Below are 21133 nucleotides of genomic sequence, written 5' to 3' on the forward strand. Positions count from 1 at the left end.
CTGACAGCTATGGAGCCCGTAATATGGTGAAAGCACATGATATTTATTGAACAGATATGATCCAGATAATGCTAAATGGTACAAACCGAGTATTGCAGATACTGAACAAAGGATTGCTGAGAAAGGCTAAAAGCAAACAACAAGGAACACGGCTGGTGCAGATGAAAAGGCTGTGGAGAGAAACCAGGTAAAGAGATGTAAGTAAGCAGCTTGTAGAAGTCACAGGGAACAGGAGAAACAAGAGCACAACAAAGTCAGGCACAGCAACATAAACAACAATCACAAGCAAAGGTAACTGGGAGAGGCAGGTATAAATAAAGACACAACAGGTGCAGAAGATTAGGTAGAGCAGCAGGTTAACCCCTGATAGATAGAAGGGACAAGACACAATAGCGCAATAGCAGCCTTACATGAGGTCCTAAATATATAAAAGAGAAACCCAAGCTTAGTTGTTATTCAGTTGATCTGCATTTTTTATTTTCCTAATGGACTATAACAATTCTTGTGGAGTATTAAATTACTTTTTGAATTTAGCTTAATATATGCAGAATTTATCGACATCCGAAAACCAAGTATAGATTGATTCCTTGAGAAATATGTTCTAGAAGGATTAGATTTGAAATAACCATATGACATTGCAATAAATATTGCTTGTTCTGCTTATTTTTCATGCTTTTTCGACAGAGAGAATGCAAAGACTATTTTATTTGAAGAAGTTAATTGTAAATCAGTGTTCTGATCATTATATACTTAATTATACATTTCAATAGCCATGCAGCACTGTTGAAGCTGATTTATGACTATAATAACACATTTCTGATTTCTGAACTATTTGTGAACAGCTAGATAAATTGATCTCAGGTGGCAATATGGCAGTTATGGGAATCAAATGTCCTTCTATAGTTTGTGCAATAAAATATATGAGGCAAACTTAAAGTTTAGCTATAACTTGTAATAATGTAAATGAGAAACAGCTATTTGATTTAGTGACTTTGAAACCGAAGATGCATTATAAATACAATAGCAGACGCTATGGACACAAACTGGAAACTGCAAATATCAAAATTACAGATGTAACCCAGTCCCATAATTTTAACAGAAGAGGGCAACACCTGATCAACCCAAGCACTGCTAAAGCAAAAGGCAGAGGAAACACACCTTCCACGTAGATATGTATGGAACCTCAAAAATCCTATTTGTGCAGATTCACCCGAATTCAGATGCAAATTTGCAAATCCTAAATCCTAAAATATATGCACAATCAATGAAGTAAACACCCATAACATACATTATAATGGTAATAATCGCTATTACGATGGTAATTACCCGAACAACTAATACATAGGCAAAATAATTCCAGAATGGCAGGGCTAGACAGGCAAGTGATGGGGTCTGGTCAGGCACGGGCTGGCATATATCAGCCCGAGGGGCGCACAGGCGGCCACATCACATGACACGCGGCTGCATCGGGTCAAAGTCAGTTCATCTTCCATTCCAGGGGCGGCCGGCCAGCCCTAACAGTGCTAAAACTGAGTGGCCCGGGGGACCAATGCCCCCCTGCCACCTGGGCCAGCCCGTCCCTGGATCTGGTCTGTTTTTTTATGTTTTACTTTAGCTTCCATGACTGCTCTCCAATGCATTTTAGCACATTTTCAGTGCATTCATCTGCTTAAACAAGAATCACAGGAAAAAATGTTTATGTAAACAAGTCCTAAAACTGTTGCTGTGGTTATTAGGCACACTTTCTTAATAGTAATAAGTATATGAAGTATATTCATACTAAGATTTCTGCAAGCAAACTAAGATGAAATACTGAAATACTGGGTAATGTTTGGTATGTTGTTATTTATGTTACAAAAATACATTGTTTCTTCCTAAAATTATTGATTTTTTTTCCCCACAGGTACAGTTAGTTTTCTCTCATTAAGTATTTTATTGACTTAAACGCTTGTTATCTTGCTCTTTAACATAAGTTTAAGCTTTTCTGTGTCTGCAGACAGTTTTATATGTATCAGCTGCAGTTTAATACAATGCTTTAGTGTATGAAAGCAATGACACCTTTTGCTCAATAGAATAAGACAGGTATCCAGGTTTGTCTTTGAAGAATTAATTTACTAACGAAAAACACTTTGTACATAGAATAGCTTATAAAATTTTTTGCAAAAGAACTATATACATTTTAATGCTAAAAATAATAAAACTATTCTTTGTAATAGTCAGTTGCATTCATTATTTTTTTTATATAAAAGTATATGAAGGCAACAAAATAGGAGCCTTTGTCCAGATGCTCATGGTACCAGTGACCACAGACCAGTAAGTCAGACTGGATCTCCGGCACATACTGCTGATGCCCCCAGTAACATCACTAGCACAGAATCTGCTGATGCACTTAGTGCAACTGCTGTGAATGTTCAGTATGACAGCAGTGACCACAGTGGCAGATTATCATAAGGATGGGCAGAGCAAGATGAGGGCTGGATGGACCAATAGCTGAGAGCTTGCAGCTTTCAATTGGCCATACAGTCGCATCCCATACAGCAGTGTTCTCTAAATCTAAATCTAACAAAGCAAATGTATATTTTGTGATTTTTTTCCAAAAGGAATAGCCTTTCAATCTGTAGTATATTTAATTAAATATATTTTTATTTTATGGCCATTTGATACGTATAAACTTTAATAATTACAAAAATATACACTTTTTCTGAATACTTCCAGGTTACTTTTGTGTAATTAGATCAGCCCCAGGATTTCACCTCAAAATCTAATGCCTCATTCTCCCAAGTATGGATATTATAGATATAAATACTTTTTGCAAGGTTTGAGGTAGTTATGGGGCCAGGAGCAGCAAAAACAACAACAACAACAACAACAACAACAACAACAACAAATAACAACTAACCAAACACTTTAAATCACTGAATGGGGGATAAAAAGGATTAATTTGAAGAAAGTGTACATTTATAAAGACATGTCTTTCATTTTACTGTTACAACTACCACACTCCACTCTCTGGAACCTAAAATTGTTGTTAGGATAGATAAGTAGGAGGGCTTGGTAGTGTGTGATTGTTGTGGTTCATTATTAGGAACCATACCACCTTCCAGAGATAACTGGTCACAGAGTTCTGATCTTTGCTGACAGTTATATAAACAAATTAAAGCCCAGTTACGCCCGCATTTCATGTAGAGTTAGCAAACACAAAGGGATTAAAATAGAACATGTAGAGTATACTCAGAAGAATATTATTACATATTCTATATTCCCACCACCTGTGGACCTTGTTGTTAAATATACTTATTGAACATGTTTGATACATTTAAATTGGATTGTACCTCCATTGAGAAAACCCCACATTCTCCACCTAGCATAACATAATGTATTTAATGCTGGCCATAGGAAAAATGTATGGAATTAGACAGTATATCTGCTCCAATAATAAAACTATATGTAACGTAACGTGAGTTGTGTCCTTCATCTATACTACATGTGTTTCATCTTTATCACAGCAGCAAGTACTTCTGTTTGCCCGCACTGACCCATATACCCTGAGACGAGAGAGGCAAAGCTACAACTGGGTAATGGACCTAAGGACATCAGCATGGACATATCATGGAAGGCACATCGCCATAACACATCCATACAAACAGGGTTTCCGAAAAAAACTTGCAATGCAAACTTTTGTACTAGACTGCATGCCTAAATGTAGGATTAAGTGTATTTTATGTGGTTTAATACAGCTTGACTGTATTTGTTTAATTATGCAGCATTTCTTCAGAATAAATGCTAGTTTGCCTAATTTACAACCTGAGTACATTATATGTGATGGCTTGTTGAAAGACTATTAACTAACCACACAAGTAAAATTTTCATTTAGAAAGCATATTTGTAAAATTAATAATTCTGTCATGTCTTAACTTTCTACTACATTTTTGTTAATATGTAATATACAACTGAGCTTTTGTATTCTATTCATGACAAACAGCAAACACCACATACTACACACTTTCAACAATAACTAAATGACCCCTGAAATGGATCAAAAAAGCTCAAATGGCAAATAATAACATGTTGGATAATACCCACAACAGCTATTTTTTGTGCAGTTTAGCAAATGTTCTATATATCAGCCAAGCAAATTGGATAACGCCTACATAGGAAATTAAAAGACACTCAAGCCTATTAGTCGCCAGGCTTCTGTACTCCTGTAGTCTATACTACTCTTCCCACTTGCAAGCTAGAGTAGCTTTCTACTTGGCAGGACAAACTATGTCTGCTTTCACCAAGAAGCAAGTATTAGATGATGATAATAATAACACTTCTGCCTCACAGCACTGGGGTCATGAGTTCCCCACCATGGCCTTATCTGTGTGGAGTTGTATGTTCTCCCCGTGTTTGCATGGGTTTCCTCCGGGTGCTCCGGTTTCTTCCCACATTCCAAAAACATACTGATAGTTTAATTAGCTGCTAACAAATTGACCCAAATCTATGTGTCTGTCTGTGTGTATGTATCTTAGGGAATTTAGACTGTAAGCCCCAATGGGGCAGGGACTGATGTGAATGAGTTCTCTGTACAGCGCTGCGGAATTAGTGGCGCTATATAAATAAATGGTAATGATGATATCAAAGGTTGTGTCATTGCTGAGATGAATACTATGCCTGAAATAACTGATTTGTTTATACTTAACTAAATATGTCCATCATGCTTGCTTTTATGCCTCTACAGAAACTGTGAGAACCGGGCTCTGTAATGAGCTTTTGTTTATTACTAAAGCACTAATTTACAAGACATGGTTCTAATCAGGGGCTCACTGGCAAATTTTAGCCCAGGGAACTCGACTCAGCAGCCTAATAGGAACAAAAAATGCAGATAGCCCAGTGACCCTGCCCAAGGTGTCCCACTACGAAACCTGCCTAGGGGGGCAAATGCAATACAAATTCTGCTGGAACAGAAAAAATCATTTTGTATGTACTGTGCTCTCTGAGGTTAATTCTGACTCAATGCAAATGCATTGACAAAAAGTTTACATTTTAGGTACCTTTAGCTATGGAACGTTTATATATCCTGTGCCTGGAATTTGCATGTTCAATAAACATTTAGATGTTTTTTTTATATGTTATGTTACTCCTTAATTTCTGTTGGGGTACAAGTTGAAATAGGGGCTCAATCTATATATCTTACATATTTTGTTCTTTTCCCATTATATTGTGTTAATAAATACACATCCTTTAGTAAGTCATAGGCTAAATCATTTTTGACATCTGATGTTACAAATAGTGTATTCATATTTCAAACACTGTTTGTTAATGTTATTGAAACACAGCTTGTATACTTTCTCATTTCATTTGATCAGATTGCATGTTACAGTAAGATTTGTCAAGCAGCGAATAAAACAGCGAAGAAAATTACACAGAAAAATAAGGTTTTAAGAACCTGCTTCATTTATTGTGTACGATAAATGAAAATAATTTATATATATAATACTAAGGGCTTGGTCTGCACAGTAAACCAAATATTAAGTAGTGGTATGTGAGCTTCCCAAATTCTATGATCAAACTTTAACACTCCATCTGTTGTCTGACTACTTCTCTGTTGTCAGTGACGTGTCCTATAACTTGACTATGTAGCAAGCTGAGCATTTCCATAAGGAACTCTCAGGAAACATTAGTTTGACGCACTGGTGGAAATGGGTTATTGAATAAATACTGTATTTATTCATTAAGTATTTATTAAGATAACAATAGCTGCCACAGATAGCGGTTATATTTTATATGTTTAAAGACAAAATAAAAAAGTCAAAGTACAACACATAAAAGGCCTCATTTAGAGTCGGATACAATGTACACTGAAATTGTAAGTGTAAATTGCCTCTTAATCTGCCTTATAGGCCAGCATGCGAGTGTACCATGCATAGTGCCCTGTAAAGCAGATAAATAAATAAATAAAAAATATATATTTATAAAAAAAAAAATTGTTCTTTCCCCCAGAAACAACACAAGGGTTGGTAATGCTGTTTAGGAAGGGGTGCACACCTTTTTTTTTTAAAGTTTAATTTTTTTTTTACTTACATCAATTGTTTTTAATACACCAAGGTCTCTTGCACCGGCTGAAAGCACCTGCAAAAGATACGTCTCCTAGAGACCTATCTGCGGTTGCTTTCAACTCAAAATAGCATGTAAAGTGCATGAACACACCGTTACATTGTTAGGCTCGCCCACTACCTTCCCCGTTCCACCTCTCTAAGTGGAGAGAGGTGCAATGGGGAGATCCGTCACAGTCTGAGTGCAAACTGAGATGGATCTTTGGCCAAAAGTGCTTTTTGCGCTGAACAAAAGGACTTGCGTCCTAGTCTAAATGAGGCCCAAAGTGCATAAGAACAACTTCATGCTATTTCTTTCATTCTTTGTTTTATTCTCTCTGGGTTAATATACTGATTAGTGCATCACACAGATGTTCTCTTCATTATCACTGTGCATGTGTTCTCTTCTAAGTCAGAAAATACACTGATTGGTAGACTGTTGAATAAAGTGTTGCTCTCTGCAACTACTGCTAATACCAGTACCAATACTATAACATATATTATTAGCAAATGTATCTACCAATCAAACTGGTGCAAATAAGACCCTCTGTAGGCAGACATGGAAAAGACATAAAAGGGTTGATGAGTTCAATGTACTGGATTGCACATGCCACCTGAGTATTCTACTAAATACATTCATTTTTAATTCTAATTTCCATTGTACTTTCATTTATTTATATCATCAGATCTGGTTTTAATTTATTCCTTTGGAATACAGCCCAATATTGCTGGCTGTACTGCGTCCAATGGAGAGAGAACAGCAACTGGGTTTTGTACCAGGGAATACACAGCTCTGTTTTATGATATAAATACATAACTGAAAAGCCCGGATGGCAGCCACCAAAACAAACAGATGTAGAATCTGACGCCAGATAAGAACCACTTCCCCCATCTAGTCTGCTCATTTTTTAACCTATGGTAAACTCAAACCCTATGTGATCCTTATTTCTTTGTAAGGATATAGTTATGTCTGCCCCAAGCAGGTAAATAAATCTTAATAGTAAAATATAAATTTATCATGATTTTGGTTTCTAAAGATAAAGCAGAATTTTAATGTTCACAAGTAATTGCTGATTAGAAAGGCAGCCAACATTTAACATAAAAAAGAAAACTGAGTCTAAAAATCGAATGTTGGGTGTCAAGGCAACAGCAGAAGAAAAAAAAATGACAGAACAATAAAAGACTGAAAGTGGTGCTGTGATTCCAGGGGTAGAAACATTTACTGTATGATATAATAAAAAGCCAAGAGCATGAAATTCAATATGTCAGAAATGTAACAAACAGAAAAAGATGGGTATACATGGAAAGGAAGGCTTCATAAAAAAATATGAGTGTATTTAAGTGCGATAAAACTATCTGAATGAAAAGACTGTCCAGTTAATGTAATATATTTTTTATTGAAGATTAATTTGTTTTTCTGCACTTCAGGAAATAGCTCTATAACTTCCTATCGACAATGTTCTTTTGTCTGCAGGCAAGATGGTGGCACTCACGAGCTTTTACTTAATGAGCAATTGTGATGAGTGATCCAATGTCAAAGGGCATGGAGTGACCGTCACCAAATTTGGTCAATAAATCCTGTGCAGAAGAGGTCATCAACACCCTATGAATGAAGTATTTGATTGCTTTGACAAACCAATAATAAACTGTAATATTAGATAGAGTATAAAAATCATGTATTTTTTTTCTTTTTTTAATTAAAGCAAAAGAGAATTATAGATTTGATGTCACCTGCTTATGCTGCTCCAATTCAGTTGTACAGACTGTCCTTTGCTTTAACTGTTTCAGCTCAGAAGGAACATTGATCTGAACTTAACCTCAATGCAGCTTTTGCTGAATAATTACATATGTAACACTCTCTCACTGACACATTCTTATATACAAGGTGAAACATTGATCTTGGCACTTATAAAGAAAACACAGCCATACCAGGTGTAGAACCAATAACGACAATATAAAATAAAGCGCACATGTATTAGTTAAACTAGAAGAAAATAAGGTCAGCAGCGCCTGGTATATATGAGATTAGCACAGTTTAAATTAATTTAAAAAGCATTTTCATCAGGTAAAAGGATGTTGAATGAATTCTTGATAGATGCTGATCTGCTTTCAGTAAATGCCTCAGCATTTTTATTGCATTGAAGGTGGAAGCATAAAAAATTAATAACTCAAAGACATTTAAACAGAAGCATCAATGGATATTATAGATATAGTACTTGTGTAAAGTCTATTTTTCGCTTCTGTTTATAAGAGATCGATATGTCTGATAGGAAATCTGCCTGTTAAGGTGCACTGCAGATCACTTTCTATAATGAACAGAAGTGTAATAAATTATATTTATTATACATTTTCTGTTAAATAGTTGAATTAATCAACTGTGACATTAGGCTCTGTTGCCAAAGTGTAATTTGTCAGAATATGGACTAGTTAGGCACAATTTCACAGCAAATTGTCAGTGCAGCTCTGAACATGCTTCTCTTTAAAATCAATACAATTATCTGCTCTCTGTCGGAAATCAAGATCAAGCATAAAACAGGAGTCAACTGCATTGTGGGTAAGTGTATAAAGTAAAGAAACATTGAAGAATATTTTCTTCAGAGTAATTTATATGAAATTTATGTTTATACTGTATATAATATATATTGTTAGCACAGTGGCTTAGTGGTTAGCACTTCTACCTCACAGCACTGGGGTCATGAGTTCAATTCCCAACCATGGCCTTATCTATGTGGAGTGTGTATGTTCTCCCCGTGTTTGCGTGGGTTTCCTCCCGGTGCTCCGGTTTCCTTCCACACTCCAAAAACATACTAGTAGGTTAAATTTCTGCTAATAAATTGCATACATTGGGGTGTGTATGTTAGGGAATTTAGACTGTAAGCTCCAATGGGGCAGGGACTGATGTGAATGAGTTCTCTGTACAGTGCTGCAGAATTAGTGGCACTATATAAATAAATGGTGATGATGATGATGAAAGACCTGTTTATGTATTTAAAATGAGTTTTGTGACCAAGCCCTTATTGTAGGCCCCTGTACTATCCAACATGTGTCAGCTGATTGCCCAGGTGTCTAACTGCTGCTTGGGGAGAATTTGAGTAATAGTCTTTAAAAAGCTGTGTGCAGGTAAGACTCAACCCAGTTAAACAGCAAATAAGTAATGGTTATATTTAATGTAGGTGTGGCCAGAAGGGGAAGACTGTACATATATATATATATATATATATATATATATATATATATATATATATGTAGTTACCGCAGATCTACATCTCCTCATCTCACCTGGTTACTGTTAGCCGGCCCAGTACCGTTGTAAATCATATGCTACCCTAATGATACAAAAGGGAAATTAATATATTTATAAACTCATATAAATAATCTAATTAGGTTCTGCTATGTAGATGTCATCATTTCAGTATTATGTAGGAAAACTTGTACATTATTAGAGAGAATGTACCTCCCAATATAAATTACTGTGGACATTTTAAGTGACAGACTCAGATTGCTATATTCTATATAAAATCATTTGGCATTTGGACTACAGCTTTGAACATTTAGTTTGTCACAATACTTCTTAGTGACTTCTAATATCCATATAGTTTAGAGCAGTGTAGCATGATCCCAGATTCCATACATACTTCTCATGGTGGCAGAATATGCTTACTGATGTATTCTAGGTTATTTAGTATTGTAAAACTCTACACAACCAGTAATCTATGAGGTACAGTTATTGTATATGTAGCTCTGATCTGTATGGACAGAGGAAGAGAGAGAAAATTAATAAATAATAGTAGGATGTAAATAGTTAAAAGAGAAATAAAGGATAGTATTGTTGTCAGGCATTACCGTCATTTCAGGTCACAGATGCGGTCTGCAATATTACAGCATGTGGGTCAGGCAATAATTTCTTAATTTCTAATGGAAAGTCTGTAGTATTGATTTCCAGTGACTGCCATGACATAGATAAAAATGGATAGCCATATCTTTAATTCTAAGGGGTATATTTACTAAACTGCAGGCTTGAAAAAAAAAATGAAGTTGTTGCCTATAGCAACCAATTAGATTCTAGTTAGCATTTATTTAGTACATTCTACAAAATGACAGCTAGAATCTGATTTGGAGCTATAGGCAACATGTCCACTTTTTCAAAACCGCAGTTTAATAAATATATCCCTAAGGTCTTATGAAATTTCCATGGTTCCATGGAGAAAATATTTAAATATGTACTTGAATTTAGGATAAAATATACTAATAATATTCTCATTCCAAGGTCTATCAATATCTGAATAGTGTGAAATAAGTTCTTCAAGTAAAATATTCAAATAGTCGCAAAAATTGTACTAACTCCAGCATATTTACATAATGGTATGTTGTATAGGAATTTTTTTTTCTGTGTAGCTGTATTACATTAAACAAGTTTGGTTCATGTGCATACTGGCCTCTTGGAAGGAGAGTCTCTCTGAAATCATTTACAGTAATTCATTACTTTGGACATGAGTACTCTTCTTAAGCAACATATATGGAATTCTATTCTACATTACACCTTATTTTGATGAGCAATTCAGTCTGCAATTACACAAAATAAGATCACCAACAATCCATTACAAGGTCAATTGAAAATCTAATTGCACGCAGCATCTGAATAATGTGAATGTAGATTGTCCTTGAGTCCACCTTTTCCACTGTTATTGTTCCTGGAGTGATTTTATTATGACAATTGGTATTTTAATATGTTTATAAAACTAAAATCACCATTAATTGGTATGAGCAGAAACAAAGATTAGTGACAAAAATGTATTATTCACATTGCAGTATACAAATGTTAATCCTTTGTAATATAATAATAAACAAATTAAGCAAGAATTGCAAATATGTATTAACGACATAGTTATTACAAATACCAATAACATTGTGAGAGCTGTAAGAGAGGCAGAAAGAGAAACAATTACATAAATTGTTACGTTCTGCGGCTCTAAGCTGGATATTGAGGTTAAATTCGGGGTTCAAATTTTATGAGACATGGAAGTTGGGATAAAAAGAGCACATACATTCGATGGTTGAAATAATTGAAGAATGCGATTAAAATTATGCAGATAATAAGAAATATATCCTCTGCACTTACCGCACATTAAAATACATAAGATGGACAACAGAATGTTTCAGTCTTACCAGCATACAGTACTCCCCAAGTAATAGCAGCTTTATCGAATACCAAGGGAATAATCTGATAGTAGCTGGAGAGGGTGGGGAGTTACTAGAAGTGTTTGATCATAAACTGTTTTGTGACCATCACACCCATTAAATCACAACAGGGGCTGGACACTGCATCTCTGCACCTTATGGCTAAATTTGGGTGTGGGCCTCCTGGGCTTCACAGCACATGCGCTTTTGAGAGGAGAGCGAGGTTCTCAGGATGGAGCAGCAGCAGTTCAGCCATTGCTGGGGTGCAATAAGGTGGAACTACATAGCATAAGAAAAGTTAAAAATACAAAATATGTATGGACTAGCCAGATAGAGAAGACTTTGGCGCCAGCATAAAATGTATTGCAATATGTGGAACTAATATTCTCTGTTTTTAATATAATATGCATTGGCTGTGAACTCTGTATGACACTATAAATATGAGACCACTGCTCTTCTAATTATACACCTTGAAAAAGACCCCTGGTGGGTCGAAACGCCTTGGTGGGGACCTGAATTTGTTATCTTGGCTGTCATGTCTGATGTGGAAATTATCCATCATCCCGGAGGTGTTCCAGTTTAAAGACTTTATTTTATGCGGAGATCTACAGTCTTTTTTGGTAGGCAGCCATTACTTACCTTTTCAGGATCCGTGTTTTGCTTTCTATGTTTTTATATAACCTTTTATGCTTATAATAAATATTACTGAAGGATAATACACTATGGGATTCCCCATGTTCTTTTTGTTTTCTATATGATCCGATGGTATGAATATGGATGCGGAATGAGATTATCACTAAGAAAAAGTCCTTGGAAAATTATGTTGGACTGAATTCTAATGACATTCTCTTCATTTGAATATAAGACTACATATACTATATATCGGTCATTTATATGTGTGTACCATCAGCGCCTTGTTGGAATGATACTTTTGTTTAATGCATTTAGCTATATAGTATCAAAATGCCCTAGTGATGTTTAACATATTACTAAAGGTGAATACAGAGGATCAATTTCTTCTTGTTTTTAATATGTGGTCCCACCCTTATTGCATACCATTTTTTATCCAATGGTTGTTGTGAGCAATCTATGTCCCAGCTTCAGGCCCTCTCAACTTCTAACATATAGTTTGTGAAGGCCATTACTGGTGGAGCAACAATGGTGGTGGATACTTGGTGGATTAAATTCTTGGCTAGATAAGTATTGTGTTGCTGCAGTGGTCTCTTATAGACCACAAGCTTCCATCTCTAATGTAATACCAGGAGACTGACATACCCCACCTTACAGGGTGAAAGGTCAGGACTTCACAGGAGTTTTCTTATCCATTGTAACCTTCATGACAGTGGCTTAGCTAAGCTGCAAGTGTAAAACCTCAGTTAAGTTATTTTGCTGATGTGTGTCACATCTCCTGATCAATGGTAGCTGCAGTGGCACAACAAAAATAATGATATCAATAGACAGGTTGCCCTCAGAGGGCATTAGACCCTGGACAATTGACATATTTCTCTACTTGTACACATGCACATACCGAGCCTTCTTATTCCATATGTGTATAACTAAAACACAACAGTCACAAGAACAAAATGATAATGAAATGGGCAGCAAAATCTGACAGTGAATACCTAACACATAACAAATACACTATTTATCATCAGCAACATTTATTTATATAGCACCAGCATATTCCGTGGGGCTTATTGTGCTAATGGATCCAGTCACATAGTAATGTTGGTGAGGGCTTCAGAGGGTTGTTGTCTTGCGTGAACTGTGTAAAAGTTGGTAATAAGTTACCCTAGAGTTGTTAAGAGGGTGATTGAGGAATTTTATAAGCTTGCCTGAAGAGGTATGATACAGAGAAACACAATATTATAATAGTATTTAACTAATTTGCTTTAAATGTATGTATCAAATAAGTGCACCATTGTTTTTTACTACAATGCAACATTTTCACTGTTCCTGTTAAACTCATGATAAAAGCATACAACTAAATCAAAATCAATCTTAGTAACCATCTCAAGAGTACAGCATTATGTTTTTTTGCTAGCAACAGTATATTTACTGAACATAACTTGTATTACAGTGAACCATTTTCCTTTTACCTAATATCTCAGTCTAAATCCTACTTCAGTAAATGTAGCCTTACATCTATTCATGTTAATAGCACTCAATCCACCCTGGTAGCCATACATTTTCACATTTTCCACTGTATGCATCATGAATATACAATTGGTAGACTCTTGCAGAGTCCATATGCTGTAGAAAATACAATATACATGTCTAATGCATTGACAGATTGCCTCTTGGGAACAGAGTTTTTCTAGAGTCTATGAGAAAGCACCAGCAACAACTTAGAATAGAATATTCACTGTGTATGATGACAGCTACAGACACTACAAACAACTTTCCTGGTGGTGTAAAACTTCTCTTAAAAATAGCAAGTTCGTGAACTAGACAGAAATAGAAAATTGCATTTTTACCTACTAGTTACTTTTCAGCTATTTAATTCCATCCATTTTTAGCGTTAAATTTAAATTGTTTATAGTTAGAAACCAAATGTTACTATTATTTCACATAAATATTTATACTGAATGTAAATGAAAGTGAGCATTACAATATAACAACATAAGTATATTTACTTCGCATCCTGTTAAGATATTTTCTGACATGGAATGATTGCTTTATACTTTTATTTAGTATTCAACAGAAGACATAGTCAAAGTTAATTACTACAAAACATTTATTAGAAAAGGCTTTGGGGCTTCACTTAAGGAGGGACTATCACAAACTGGTAAAGCTAATAATAGATGTATTGCAGCAAATAATATATTTTTTTAAACTGCCCATTGCATACTTTCACGGTGAACACATATAACTTAGACTTTATGCATGCAAGTCATAGATTTTTTTTTTAACAAACTAATTACAGAACATATGCATGCTTAAAAGTCTTAAAAACTTAAAAACAATACCAGGAGGTAAATGTATTGAGCTGAGAGTTTCCGGCGGGTTTGAAAAGCAGATTCTAGCTATCATTTTGTAGAATGTACTAAATAAATGTTAACTAGAATCTGATTGGTTGCTATAGGCAACAACTCCACTTTTCAAGCCCGCCAGAAACTCACAGCTTGATACGTTTACCCCCAGGTGTCTGAAACATTGCCACCAGCAATTGCCTAGTCCGAACTATCGGGTATACTGTGTGTATAGGACTATAGAGCTTAAATTTAAATTTATTTTTGTTTTCATTATTTTAAACACATTAAATCATGTTATATTATTATTAGTAGTAGTAGTATTATATTAATGATGTTCTTTTTTTAATATGCAAATTAACTAATAGTATAATAGAAACTACTAAGATTATATTGTTCTCCCAGTCTTAGCAATTTAGGCATAGTGAACATTTTTTTACTATCTTTGTTAAGTTTGCATGCAATGCTACTGCCATTATGAAGATATTGGTCAGAAAGACGATGGAAAAGAAAGATGAATGATAAATGCCCAAACAAGTAAGCATTATAGAAAAATCTAAGCATGATCTAGAGGCAGATTTTGATGCACTACAGAGCAACAGTACCAATTGTAAATATATTACTTTGATTAAGTTACTTAAAATTAAGCTCAACGTAAGTGGATTACTGAGGCTTTTTTCAAGTGTCTAAAACAATTTTTAACAAAAAAATGATAGTGATAGCTGTATATGGAGATACTTGATGCAATTAGATGTAATGTATATATATGTAATGTGTCATATGAAAGGTTTGTCTCTGGTTTGTCTCTGCATCAGGTCTGCTTATTTACTATAAAAATGTATTCTATCAAGTGATAATTTGCCCTTTTCCGGCGATAACTGAGTAATGGACTAATGGACTACTTTGAAAAAAATGTATTCAAGATAGTGATGACAGACAAACTGAAGCCTGAAGGATAACCTTTGTGATGAACTCATAAGGTACAGTTCTATGCACTAGAGCATTTGAAGAGTTTTCAAATCAATATAGATAAGCCAATTAATAACAATTATGTGTGTCATTTAAGTACAAATAGGCTCCTATGATTGCATAGCCCAGACTTCTACAAGGAAAAAGATAGGACCCAGTATTCCTTCTGTCAAATGCAGAAATTGCTTTCTGAAGATATACATTTTCAACAATGATAGAAAGTTACTTGTATTATTAGAATTGTTATCCAATTTGTTTCACTAATTGTGGTAGTAATAATTGATTGCATAACAAGTTGCATCAACAGATAATGAAGTCAATCAGAGCAAATATTTAGACGATATCCATTATACATCATCAATAATGTGAAAAGTGGCTGTAATTGATTTATTGAAGGCTGGGTTCTAGCATAGATTGGTGGAAACGTCTTAAATTGTAACTACAGAACTACTGTCATTGATATTAAAAATATGTTAATACGATATTTCACATTTGAGAGGGCTTAGTTATTCCTATTAGGCTGTCGCACATATTTTTGGTTGGTCAATTTGGTTAGTTTCACAATACTGTCCATCCATTGCATAGTGTGAATTATATATAACTGATCAAGATGTAATCAAATTTGATTGGGCATGGTGCAAAAACCGGTCAAGCAATGACCCTCTTTACCACGTGTAACATCATCTTTAAGCTCATGATTAAAGGTACCCATTCAAAGCAATCTGATGCTGCTGTCTAATGTCTGAACAACTGGATATGTTAAATTTGGTCATCCATGAGTGTGTTCAAATTGCTCACAAATCTGTGTGTTTAGTGGCCATGATGAAAGTCTGGATATCAACGTATGTTGGCCCTATTGGAGCTGTGGAGCTGCCTAATGATCATTTCTCAGAATAATCACAAGTAGAATCCATTAGTGCAGGTAGATCATTTATACTGAATAGTTGATGACTTGACTCTAAGAATATAAATGATTAGACTCAGGACCAAACTTACAAATCTCACTGAGGGAAGAAACTGTTTAGCTTGGACCAACAGACCAACCATCATCATCATCATTTATTAATGTAGCGACAGCAAATTCCGTAGCGCTACTGAGCTACAGAGACTTTTATCACATGTAAACCATTATAATTATAGGGGAAACTTTTAACAGTAAAAAATGCAAATTCAACTGAATCCACAGTAAAGATTAATTCACTATCAATTTGTAAGGAATGTAAACTGCTTTGTATGTATCACTCACAAATGAATAGAGAAGAAGCTACCTAAAATTTGCACACATACACCTGCACTGCCTGATAACATGGTATATGATAGTATCCAATTATATTCCCCTCTGAAGATAAACCTAATAGTTTTAGATATGGTTCAAATCTGTCTCAAAACCATCTCTCATCTATATGACTCCTGGAGGTATTTTTACTAAACTGTGGGCTTGAAAGAGTGGAGATGTTGCCTATAGCAACCAATCAGATTCCAGTTATTTATTTAGCACATCTACAAAATGACAACTAGATTTGAATGGTTGCTATAGGCAACATCTCCACTTTTTCAAACCCGCAGTTTAGTAAATAATACCCCATTGGGATTATAAAACCCATTGCACCTAAAAAAAAGCAGCTTCATACCCAATGTTCAGAATCTTTGTAAAATTTATGACAGTTGTATACAAGTATAAAGTGTCAGTCAACTTCCAACATTGTTTTGCACACTGTATAAAATAGCACCAATGATTTATAATGTACGTACATTTCCAATGTACTGTAACGTCAGATGATCTATTTTATTCTTAGCTGAAGCTTTACATTACCGTATTCTGAGGTTAAGTGGTAAACTGTATACTCCCATAAATCAAGGTTATTTTTGTCATGCATATGTTATGTAGTAGGAGTGCATAGTGCTATATTCTAATAATATGGATTATACATCTGAGGACAATGCCATTGGTGTATGAACACTATTACATTTCATGCATTTTCCTATACACCATGCCATGAATGCAAAATGTGTAAATTCAAGGTTCCAGATCCATCATATCTAGGTGTATGTTAGGATAAATGCTAAAGCAAATAGCCCAGCAGTCAATCTCTTGCGTGTGCCCAGCTCTGCCAAAGACACTTTCCCCAGCCAGAGGCTGGCAGCATTCTATTGAAATCGGGTCAGTCAGTCAGACCCACGTCTTCACCGGTGACCATTTGAGTTTTAAGATGTTTGTATCAAATTGAACATAGAAATGCCTAAGTGAAATGGTTTTCGGCTAGTCATGTTTTAGTTGAATAGACAGCTAAGGCTGAGTCAGAGATACTAGAAAGCATACGTTTCTTCAGGAACTTTTACAGACCAAAGCAAGACCTGGGGTTAAAAGTATGGTACAGTATACACTGTAATTAATAGAGAATGCTGACTCTGTTGTACTTTGAGCAAATGTATGTGCGAATTGTGCTGCAATGTTTTAATAAAAATGACACATTGTTTTAAAAAATGAATATATAAAAAAAAAATGCTTTTTTTGGGCATAGCATGACAGAAAAGAGTCTGGATTGTATGTACACAGCCAGAGCAGAGACATGGAAGGAATTCTCTAGGGATCAGCTGTTCAGCTGCATTCCCCTCTGGTCACATGTCCCTCTGAGTTACAAGATGCTCTTTTTGTCATTCTGCAGAGTTCTGGAATGTGCATATAGGTGTTTACAGTACAACTGTGGGCTTTTTATGGGCTGTGACAGGTAGCCAAACCACACTATTATTGATAGCTTCCAGGTAATTGAAAGTCAATATAAACCTTCTGTAGAAGTTTGTTGAAAATTGAATATTTTCCTTGAAAGCCCACAGATGTGTTCATGTGAAAGATCGTGACATGTGTCCCTATATAGAGTGATGGATTTTACAGTACCTCACAGTAGGAGAAAGAAAGGAATAGAGAATGTAAGTAGCAGGGAAGCCCACACACAGAGACAAGCACACAGAGGATGCCTATTGCATCTACAGGCTGCACACGGATAGCTCATTCTAGAGATTTATTCAAAGCTTGTACAGAAAACATCACACACTTCCTGCAGCCTCTTCATTACCAGATCAGATTGCAAGGTCGCCTTTAGCGTTAACCCTGTAAACTAGTATTGATTTACAATCATGTTTGTGATTTCTTCCTAAACCAACTATAATGTACAGGGGTACAATGTGGTCACATAAAGTTTCAAAGTTTCAAACAGGAGTCCAATTACTGTATTTAGTTGTATTGTATTTTCCCTTAAATATAGATTTAACAGATAGCATAACAGAAACACTATCATATTCTTCATATTCATTATTGTACTACTGTAGATTTCCATTGTTTTACATAAAATTATTATAATTCAAGTGATTCTGAGATGTATAACAAGTCATATGTTAATATAAATTATTATGTATGTCAGAAGCCCAAAAAGAAGCAGTTTATATCATAGACCAATGACCCGGACAAGAAGCATATCACTAAGATTAGAGTGTCATTTGGAGGAACTGTACATGGAAAGGGCAAAGCATTAGTGGCCATAAGTATAATTTACTTAAGGCAGTTTACACATGTATAATATACGAGTCGATAGAGGGGTGTCATATACCTCTATTAGTAAGAGCAATACAACAAACATCTAACCTTCCAATTTGCATTGCTGTTTGACCTAGATTAAGCAATAATATATTAAAACACATATCGCCTGCAGAGAAATAAATGTATAATTTTCCTGGAACTGTGCATTTGCATTTTAGCCTGGCCGTCTACTTTATATGAAATGAAAAGGTTGAGAAGCCTGCTCTATAATATCTGTAATATATTGAGAATGGTATTTAATAGAAGCAATAAATGTATAAATATTTTAAACTACATATGGGAGTCAACTGATTGCATATATATACAACATTATCTGGGGATGGATGACACCAAATGATTGTAAATATTTGCATGTGGGGTCAAAAGACTTCCAGACAGCTAGAACCTAGTTGAATTGGAAATAGCACCATATACTTGTAACTTGCCAGGCACAATATATATATTTTTTTAACACAGTGTAGCAATTTAATGAAAATCAAGATGCAAAGGACGTATAGACTCAATATGTCCAAAGTTAAGGTAGTTTACTAACCCCATGTCTGGCTACTGAAGGGAAAAGAAACTTAATAACATGGGGATAAATAGCAAAGAGAGGTGAGTCAACCATATTTTCTACAATGTTAAAACAATGCCATAATCCTCCTTTACCAACAATCACAGTACCAGGAATGGCACCAAGCATGTAGCGATGGCATCAGATAATTAATGGTGGCCATTGGCAACCTCTTACAATAAATATTAATCTAACAAGCAATAGATGGGTTATTGAATGCAACAACACAATGTTCCAGTAACAAATCTAGCCATAATGTGAATGCATAGGTTGGACAGGTATATTAAACATGACCTCATCCTATATTCCTCTTTATCTAACTATATTATTATAGACTAAACTGCCATAGAGTTACCACATTCCTAATTACACACGTTATAGATCACCAAATCCACCATTTGCTCATGATTGTATTGCTATGGGAAGGCAGTATTGCCAGTATTCAGTCTCATCTCTAATACATTCAACAAAAAAGTAAGCTTGCTGTTTGCAGCTTGCTCTGTGTTAATCCATTAATGTACAACTTGAGGGCTACGACCTCAGACGTGTAGACTGTACTTTGGCTGGCCAGCAGTACATCGAGACCTTATATACAACTATGTTATGCACAGATCTTACCCTTAGCTGCAGTGAGAAACCCTACGCACACAAACAGCAGATACTTCAATTTCCCCAACGCAGTCATGTCTGTATTTTTTCCACACATCCAAGCGGCTTTTGCGACGATTATTTACCGTTCCCAATAATTGTCACTAATCAAATCGTATGAACTAAATAGCCAGAAAATCGAGTAGTGATCCAGGTTCAAAAAGAAGAAAAAGAAGGTCTGACGCCAGTTGGAGTTGGCTTTCATGTCATAATGCAAAGCTTAGAGCCACTGCAGGGATAAGACTGGCAGAGCTGCAAGATCCTGGTTAGGTCCGAGGAGAGAAGCTGGAAGATCGTGGTGCTGAAAAGACAGCGACTGAGGAACTGTAGAGCACAGTAAGGGACCCGGAGAAAGGGAAGGAGGATTTGCTGGGGACGAGAAACAGAAAGATCGCAGCAGACACACTGTAGTGCTACCAGCAGAAGGAGCTGGACTCAACCATCACTAAGCACAAAGAGGGGAAAGAGACTGGAGCTGCACACAGACCTCCCCAACATCAGTCTCCTTACATCCACGTCTTCCCACCTCTGGAATACCCCACCAACTAGTCCTTTGTGCAGACAGTCCTATAACTGACGGGATGCCAAGTAGAGGTTACGTTTATTCATGCATCAGCGTTCAAGAGCGCCCAGTAAATAGGTGCATGAAATAACATTTGTAAGAATTAAACTTTCAGTGAACTTCCAATAAGCCTCGAAGCCTGTAACTCACTGTAAGGTCTGCATGTGGCTTGTCATAAATGAGAAATGCAGAAAGGCTGTGAGGATGAATGAATGAGCTGTGGAATGAGCAGATACTATATGGTTCTTTTTTTCAGCAGCGTACACGACCGCTGTTACTAGGCATTCTGTTGGTATGAGCTTACTTTTACTTGTCATTGTTACAGGGTTGTTGCAGTGATCTCAGCTCAACACTAAGTAGACTGTGATCAGATCATGAATCCTAATTAAAGTGATCACTGCTCTCATGGCTCGCCACCAAAGGGATTAGCTTAAAAAACGAATATAGACCTTGAAGGGTAGCCAGGGGAACACAGCCTTGGTACCTTATTAACTGTCCAGATAGTTCATTTTCAGTTCCTCATCAGGACAAATTGACCCTCTGTGTGTTCAGAAGCAGAGAGCGGATGCCTCATTGGGA

The 21133-nt window shown here is 35.7% G+C and overlaps 1 protein-coding gene across 1 annotated transcript in view; it reads right to left on the minus strand.

The window, feature by feature from the left end:
* Nucleotides 1-20662, minus strand: part of CSMD1 (CUB and Sushi multiple domains 1) — a 1526452-nt gene extending 1505790 nt beyond the window's left edge. Inside the window, exon 1 of the mRNA XM_075202483.1 lies at nt 19963-20662. Coding sequence (XP_075058584.1) covers nt 19963-20050 — 88 coding nt within the window. The 5' untranslated portion in view covers nt 20051-20662. The remainder of the gene's footprint in view (nt 1-19962) is intronic.
* Nucleotides 20663-21133: the final 471 nt, after the last annotated feature.

The sequence above is a fragment of the Mixophyes fleayi genome, chromosome 3 (genome assembly GCF_038048845.1).
Source record: "Mixophyes fleayi isolate aMixFle1 chromosome 3, aMixFle1.hap1, whole genome shotgun sequence".
NCBI classification, from domain to species: domain Eukaryota; kingdom Metazoa; phylum Chordata; class Amphibia; order Anura; family Limnodynastidae; genus Mixophyes; species Mixophyes fleayi.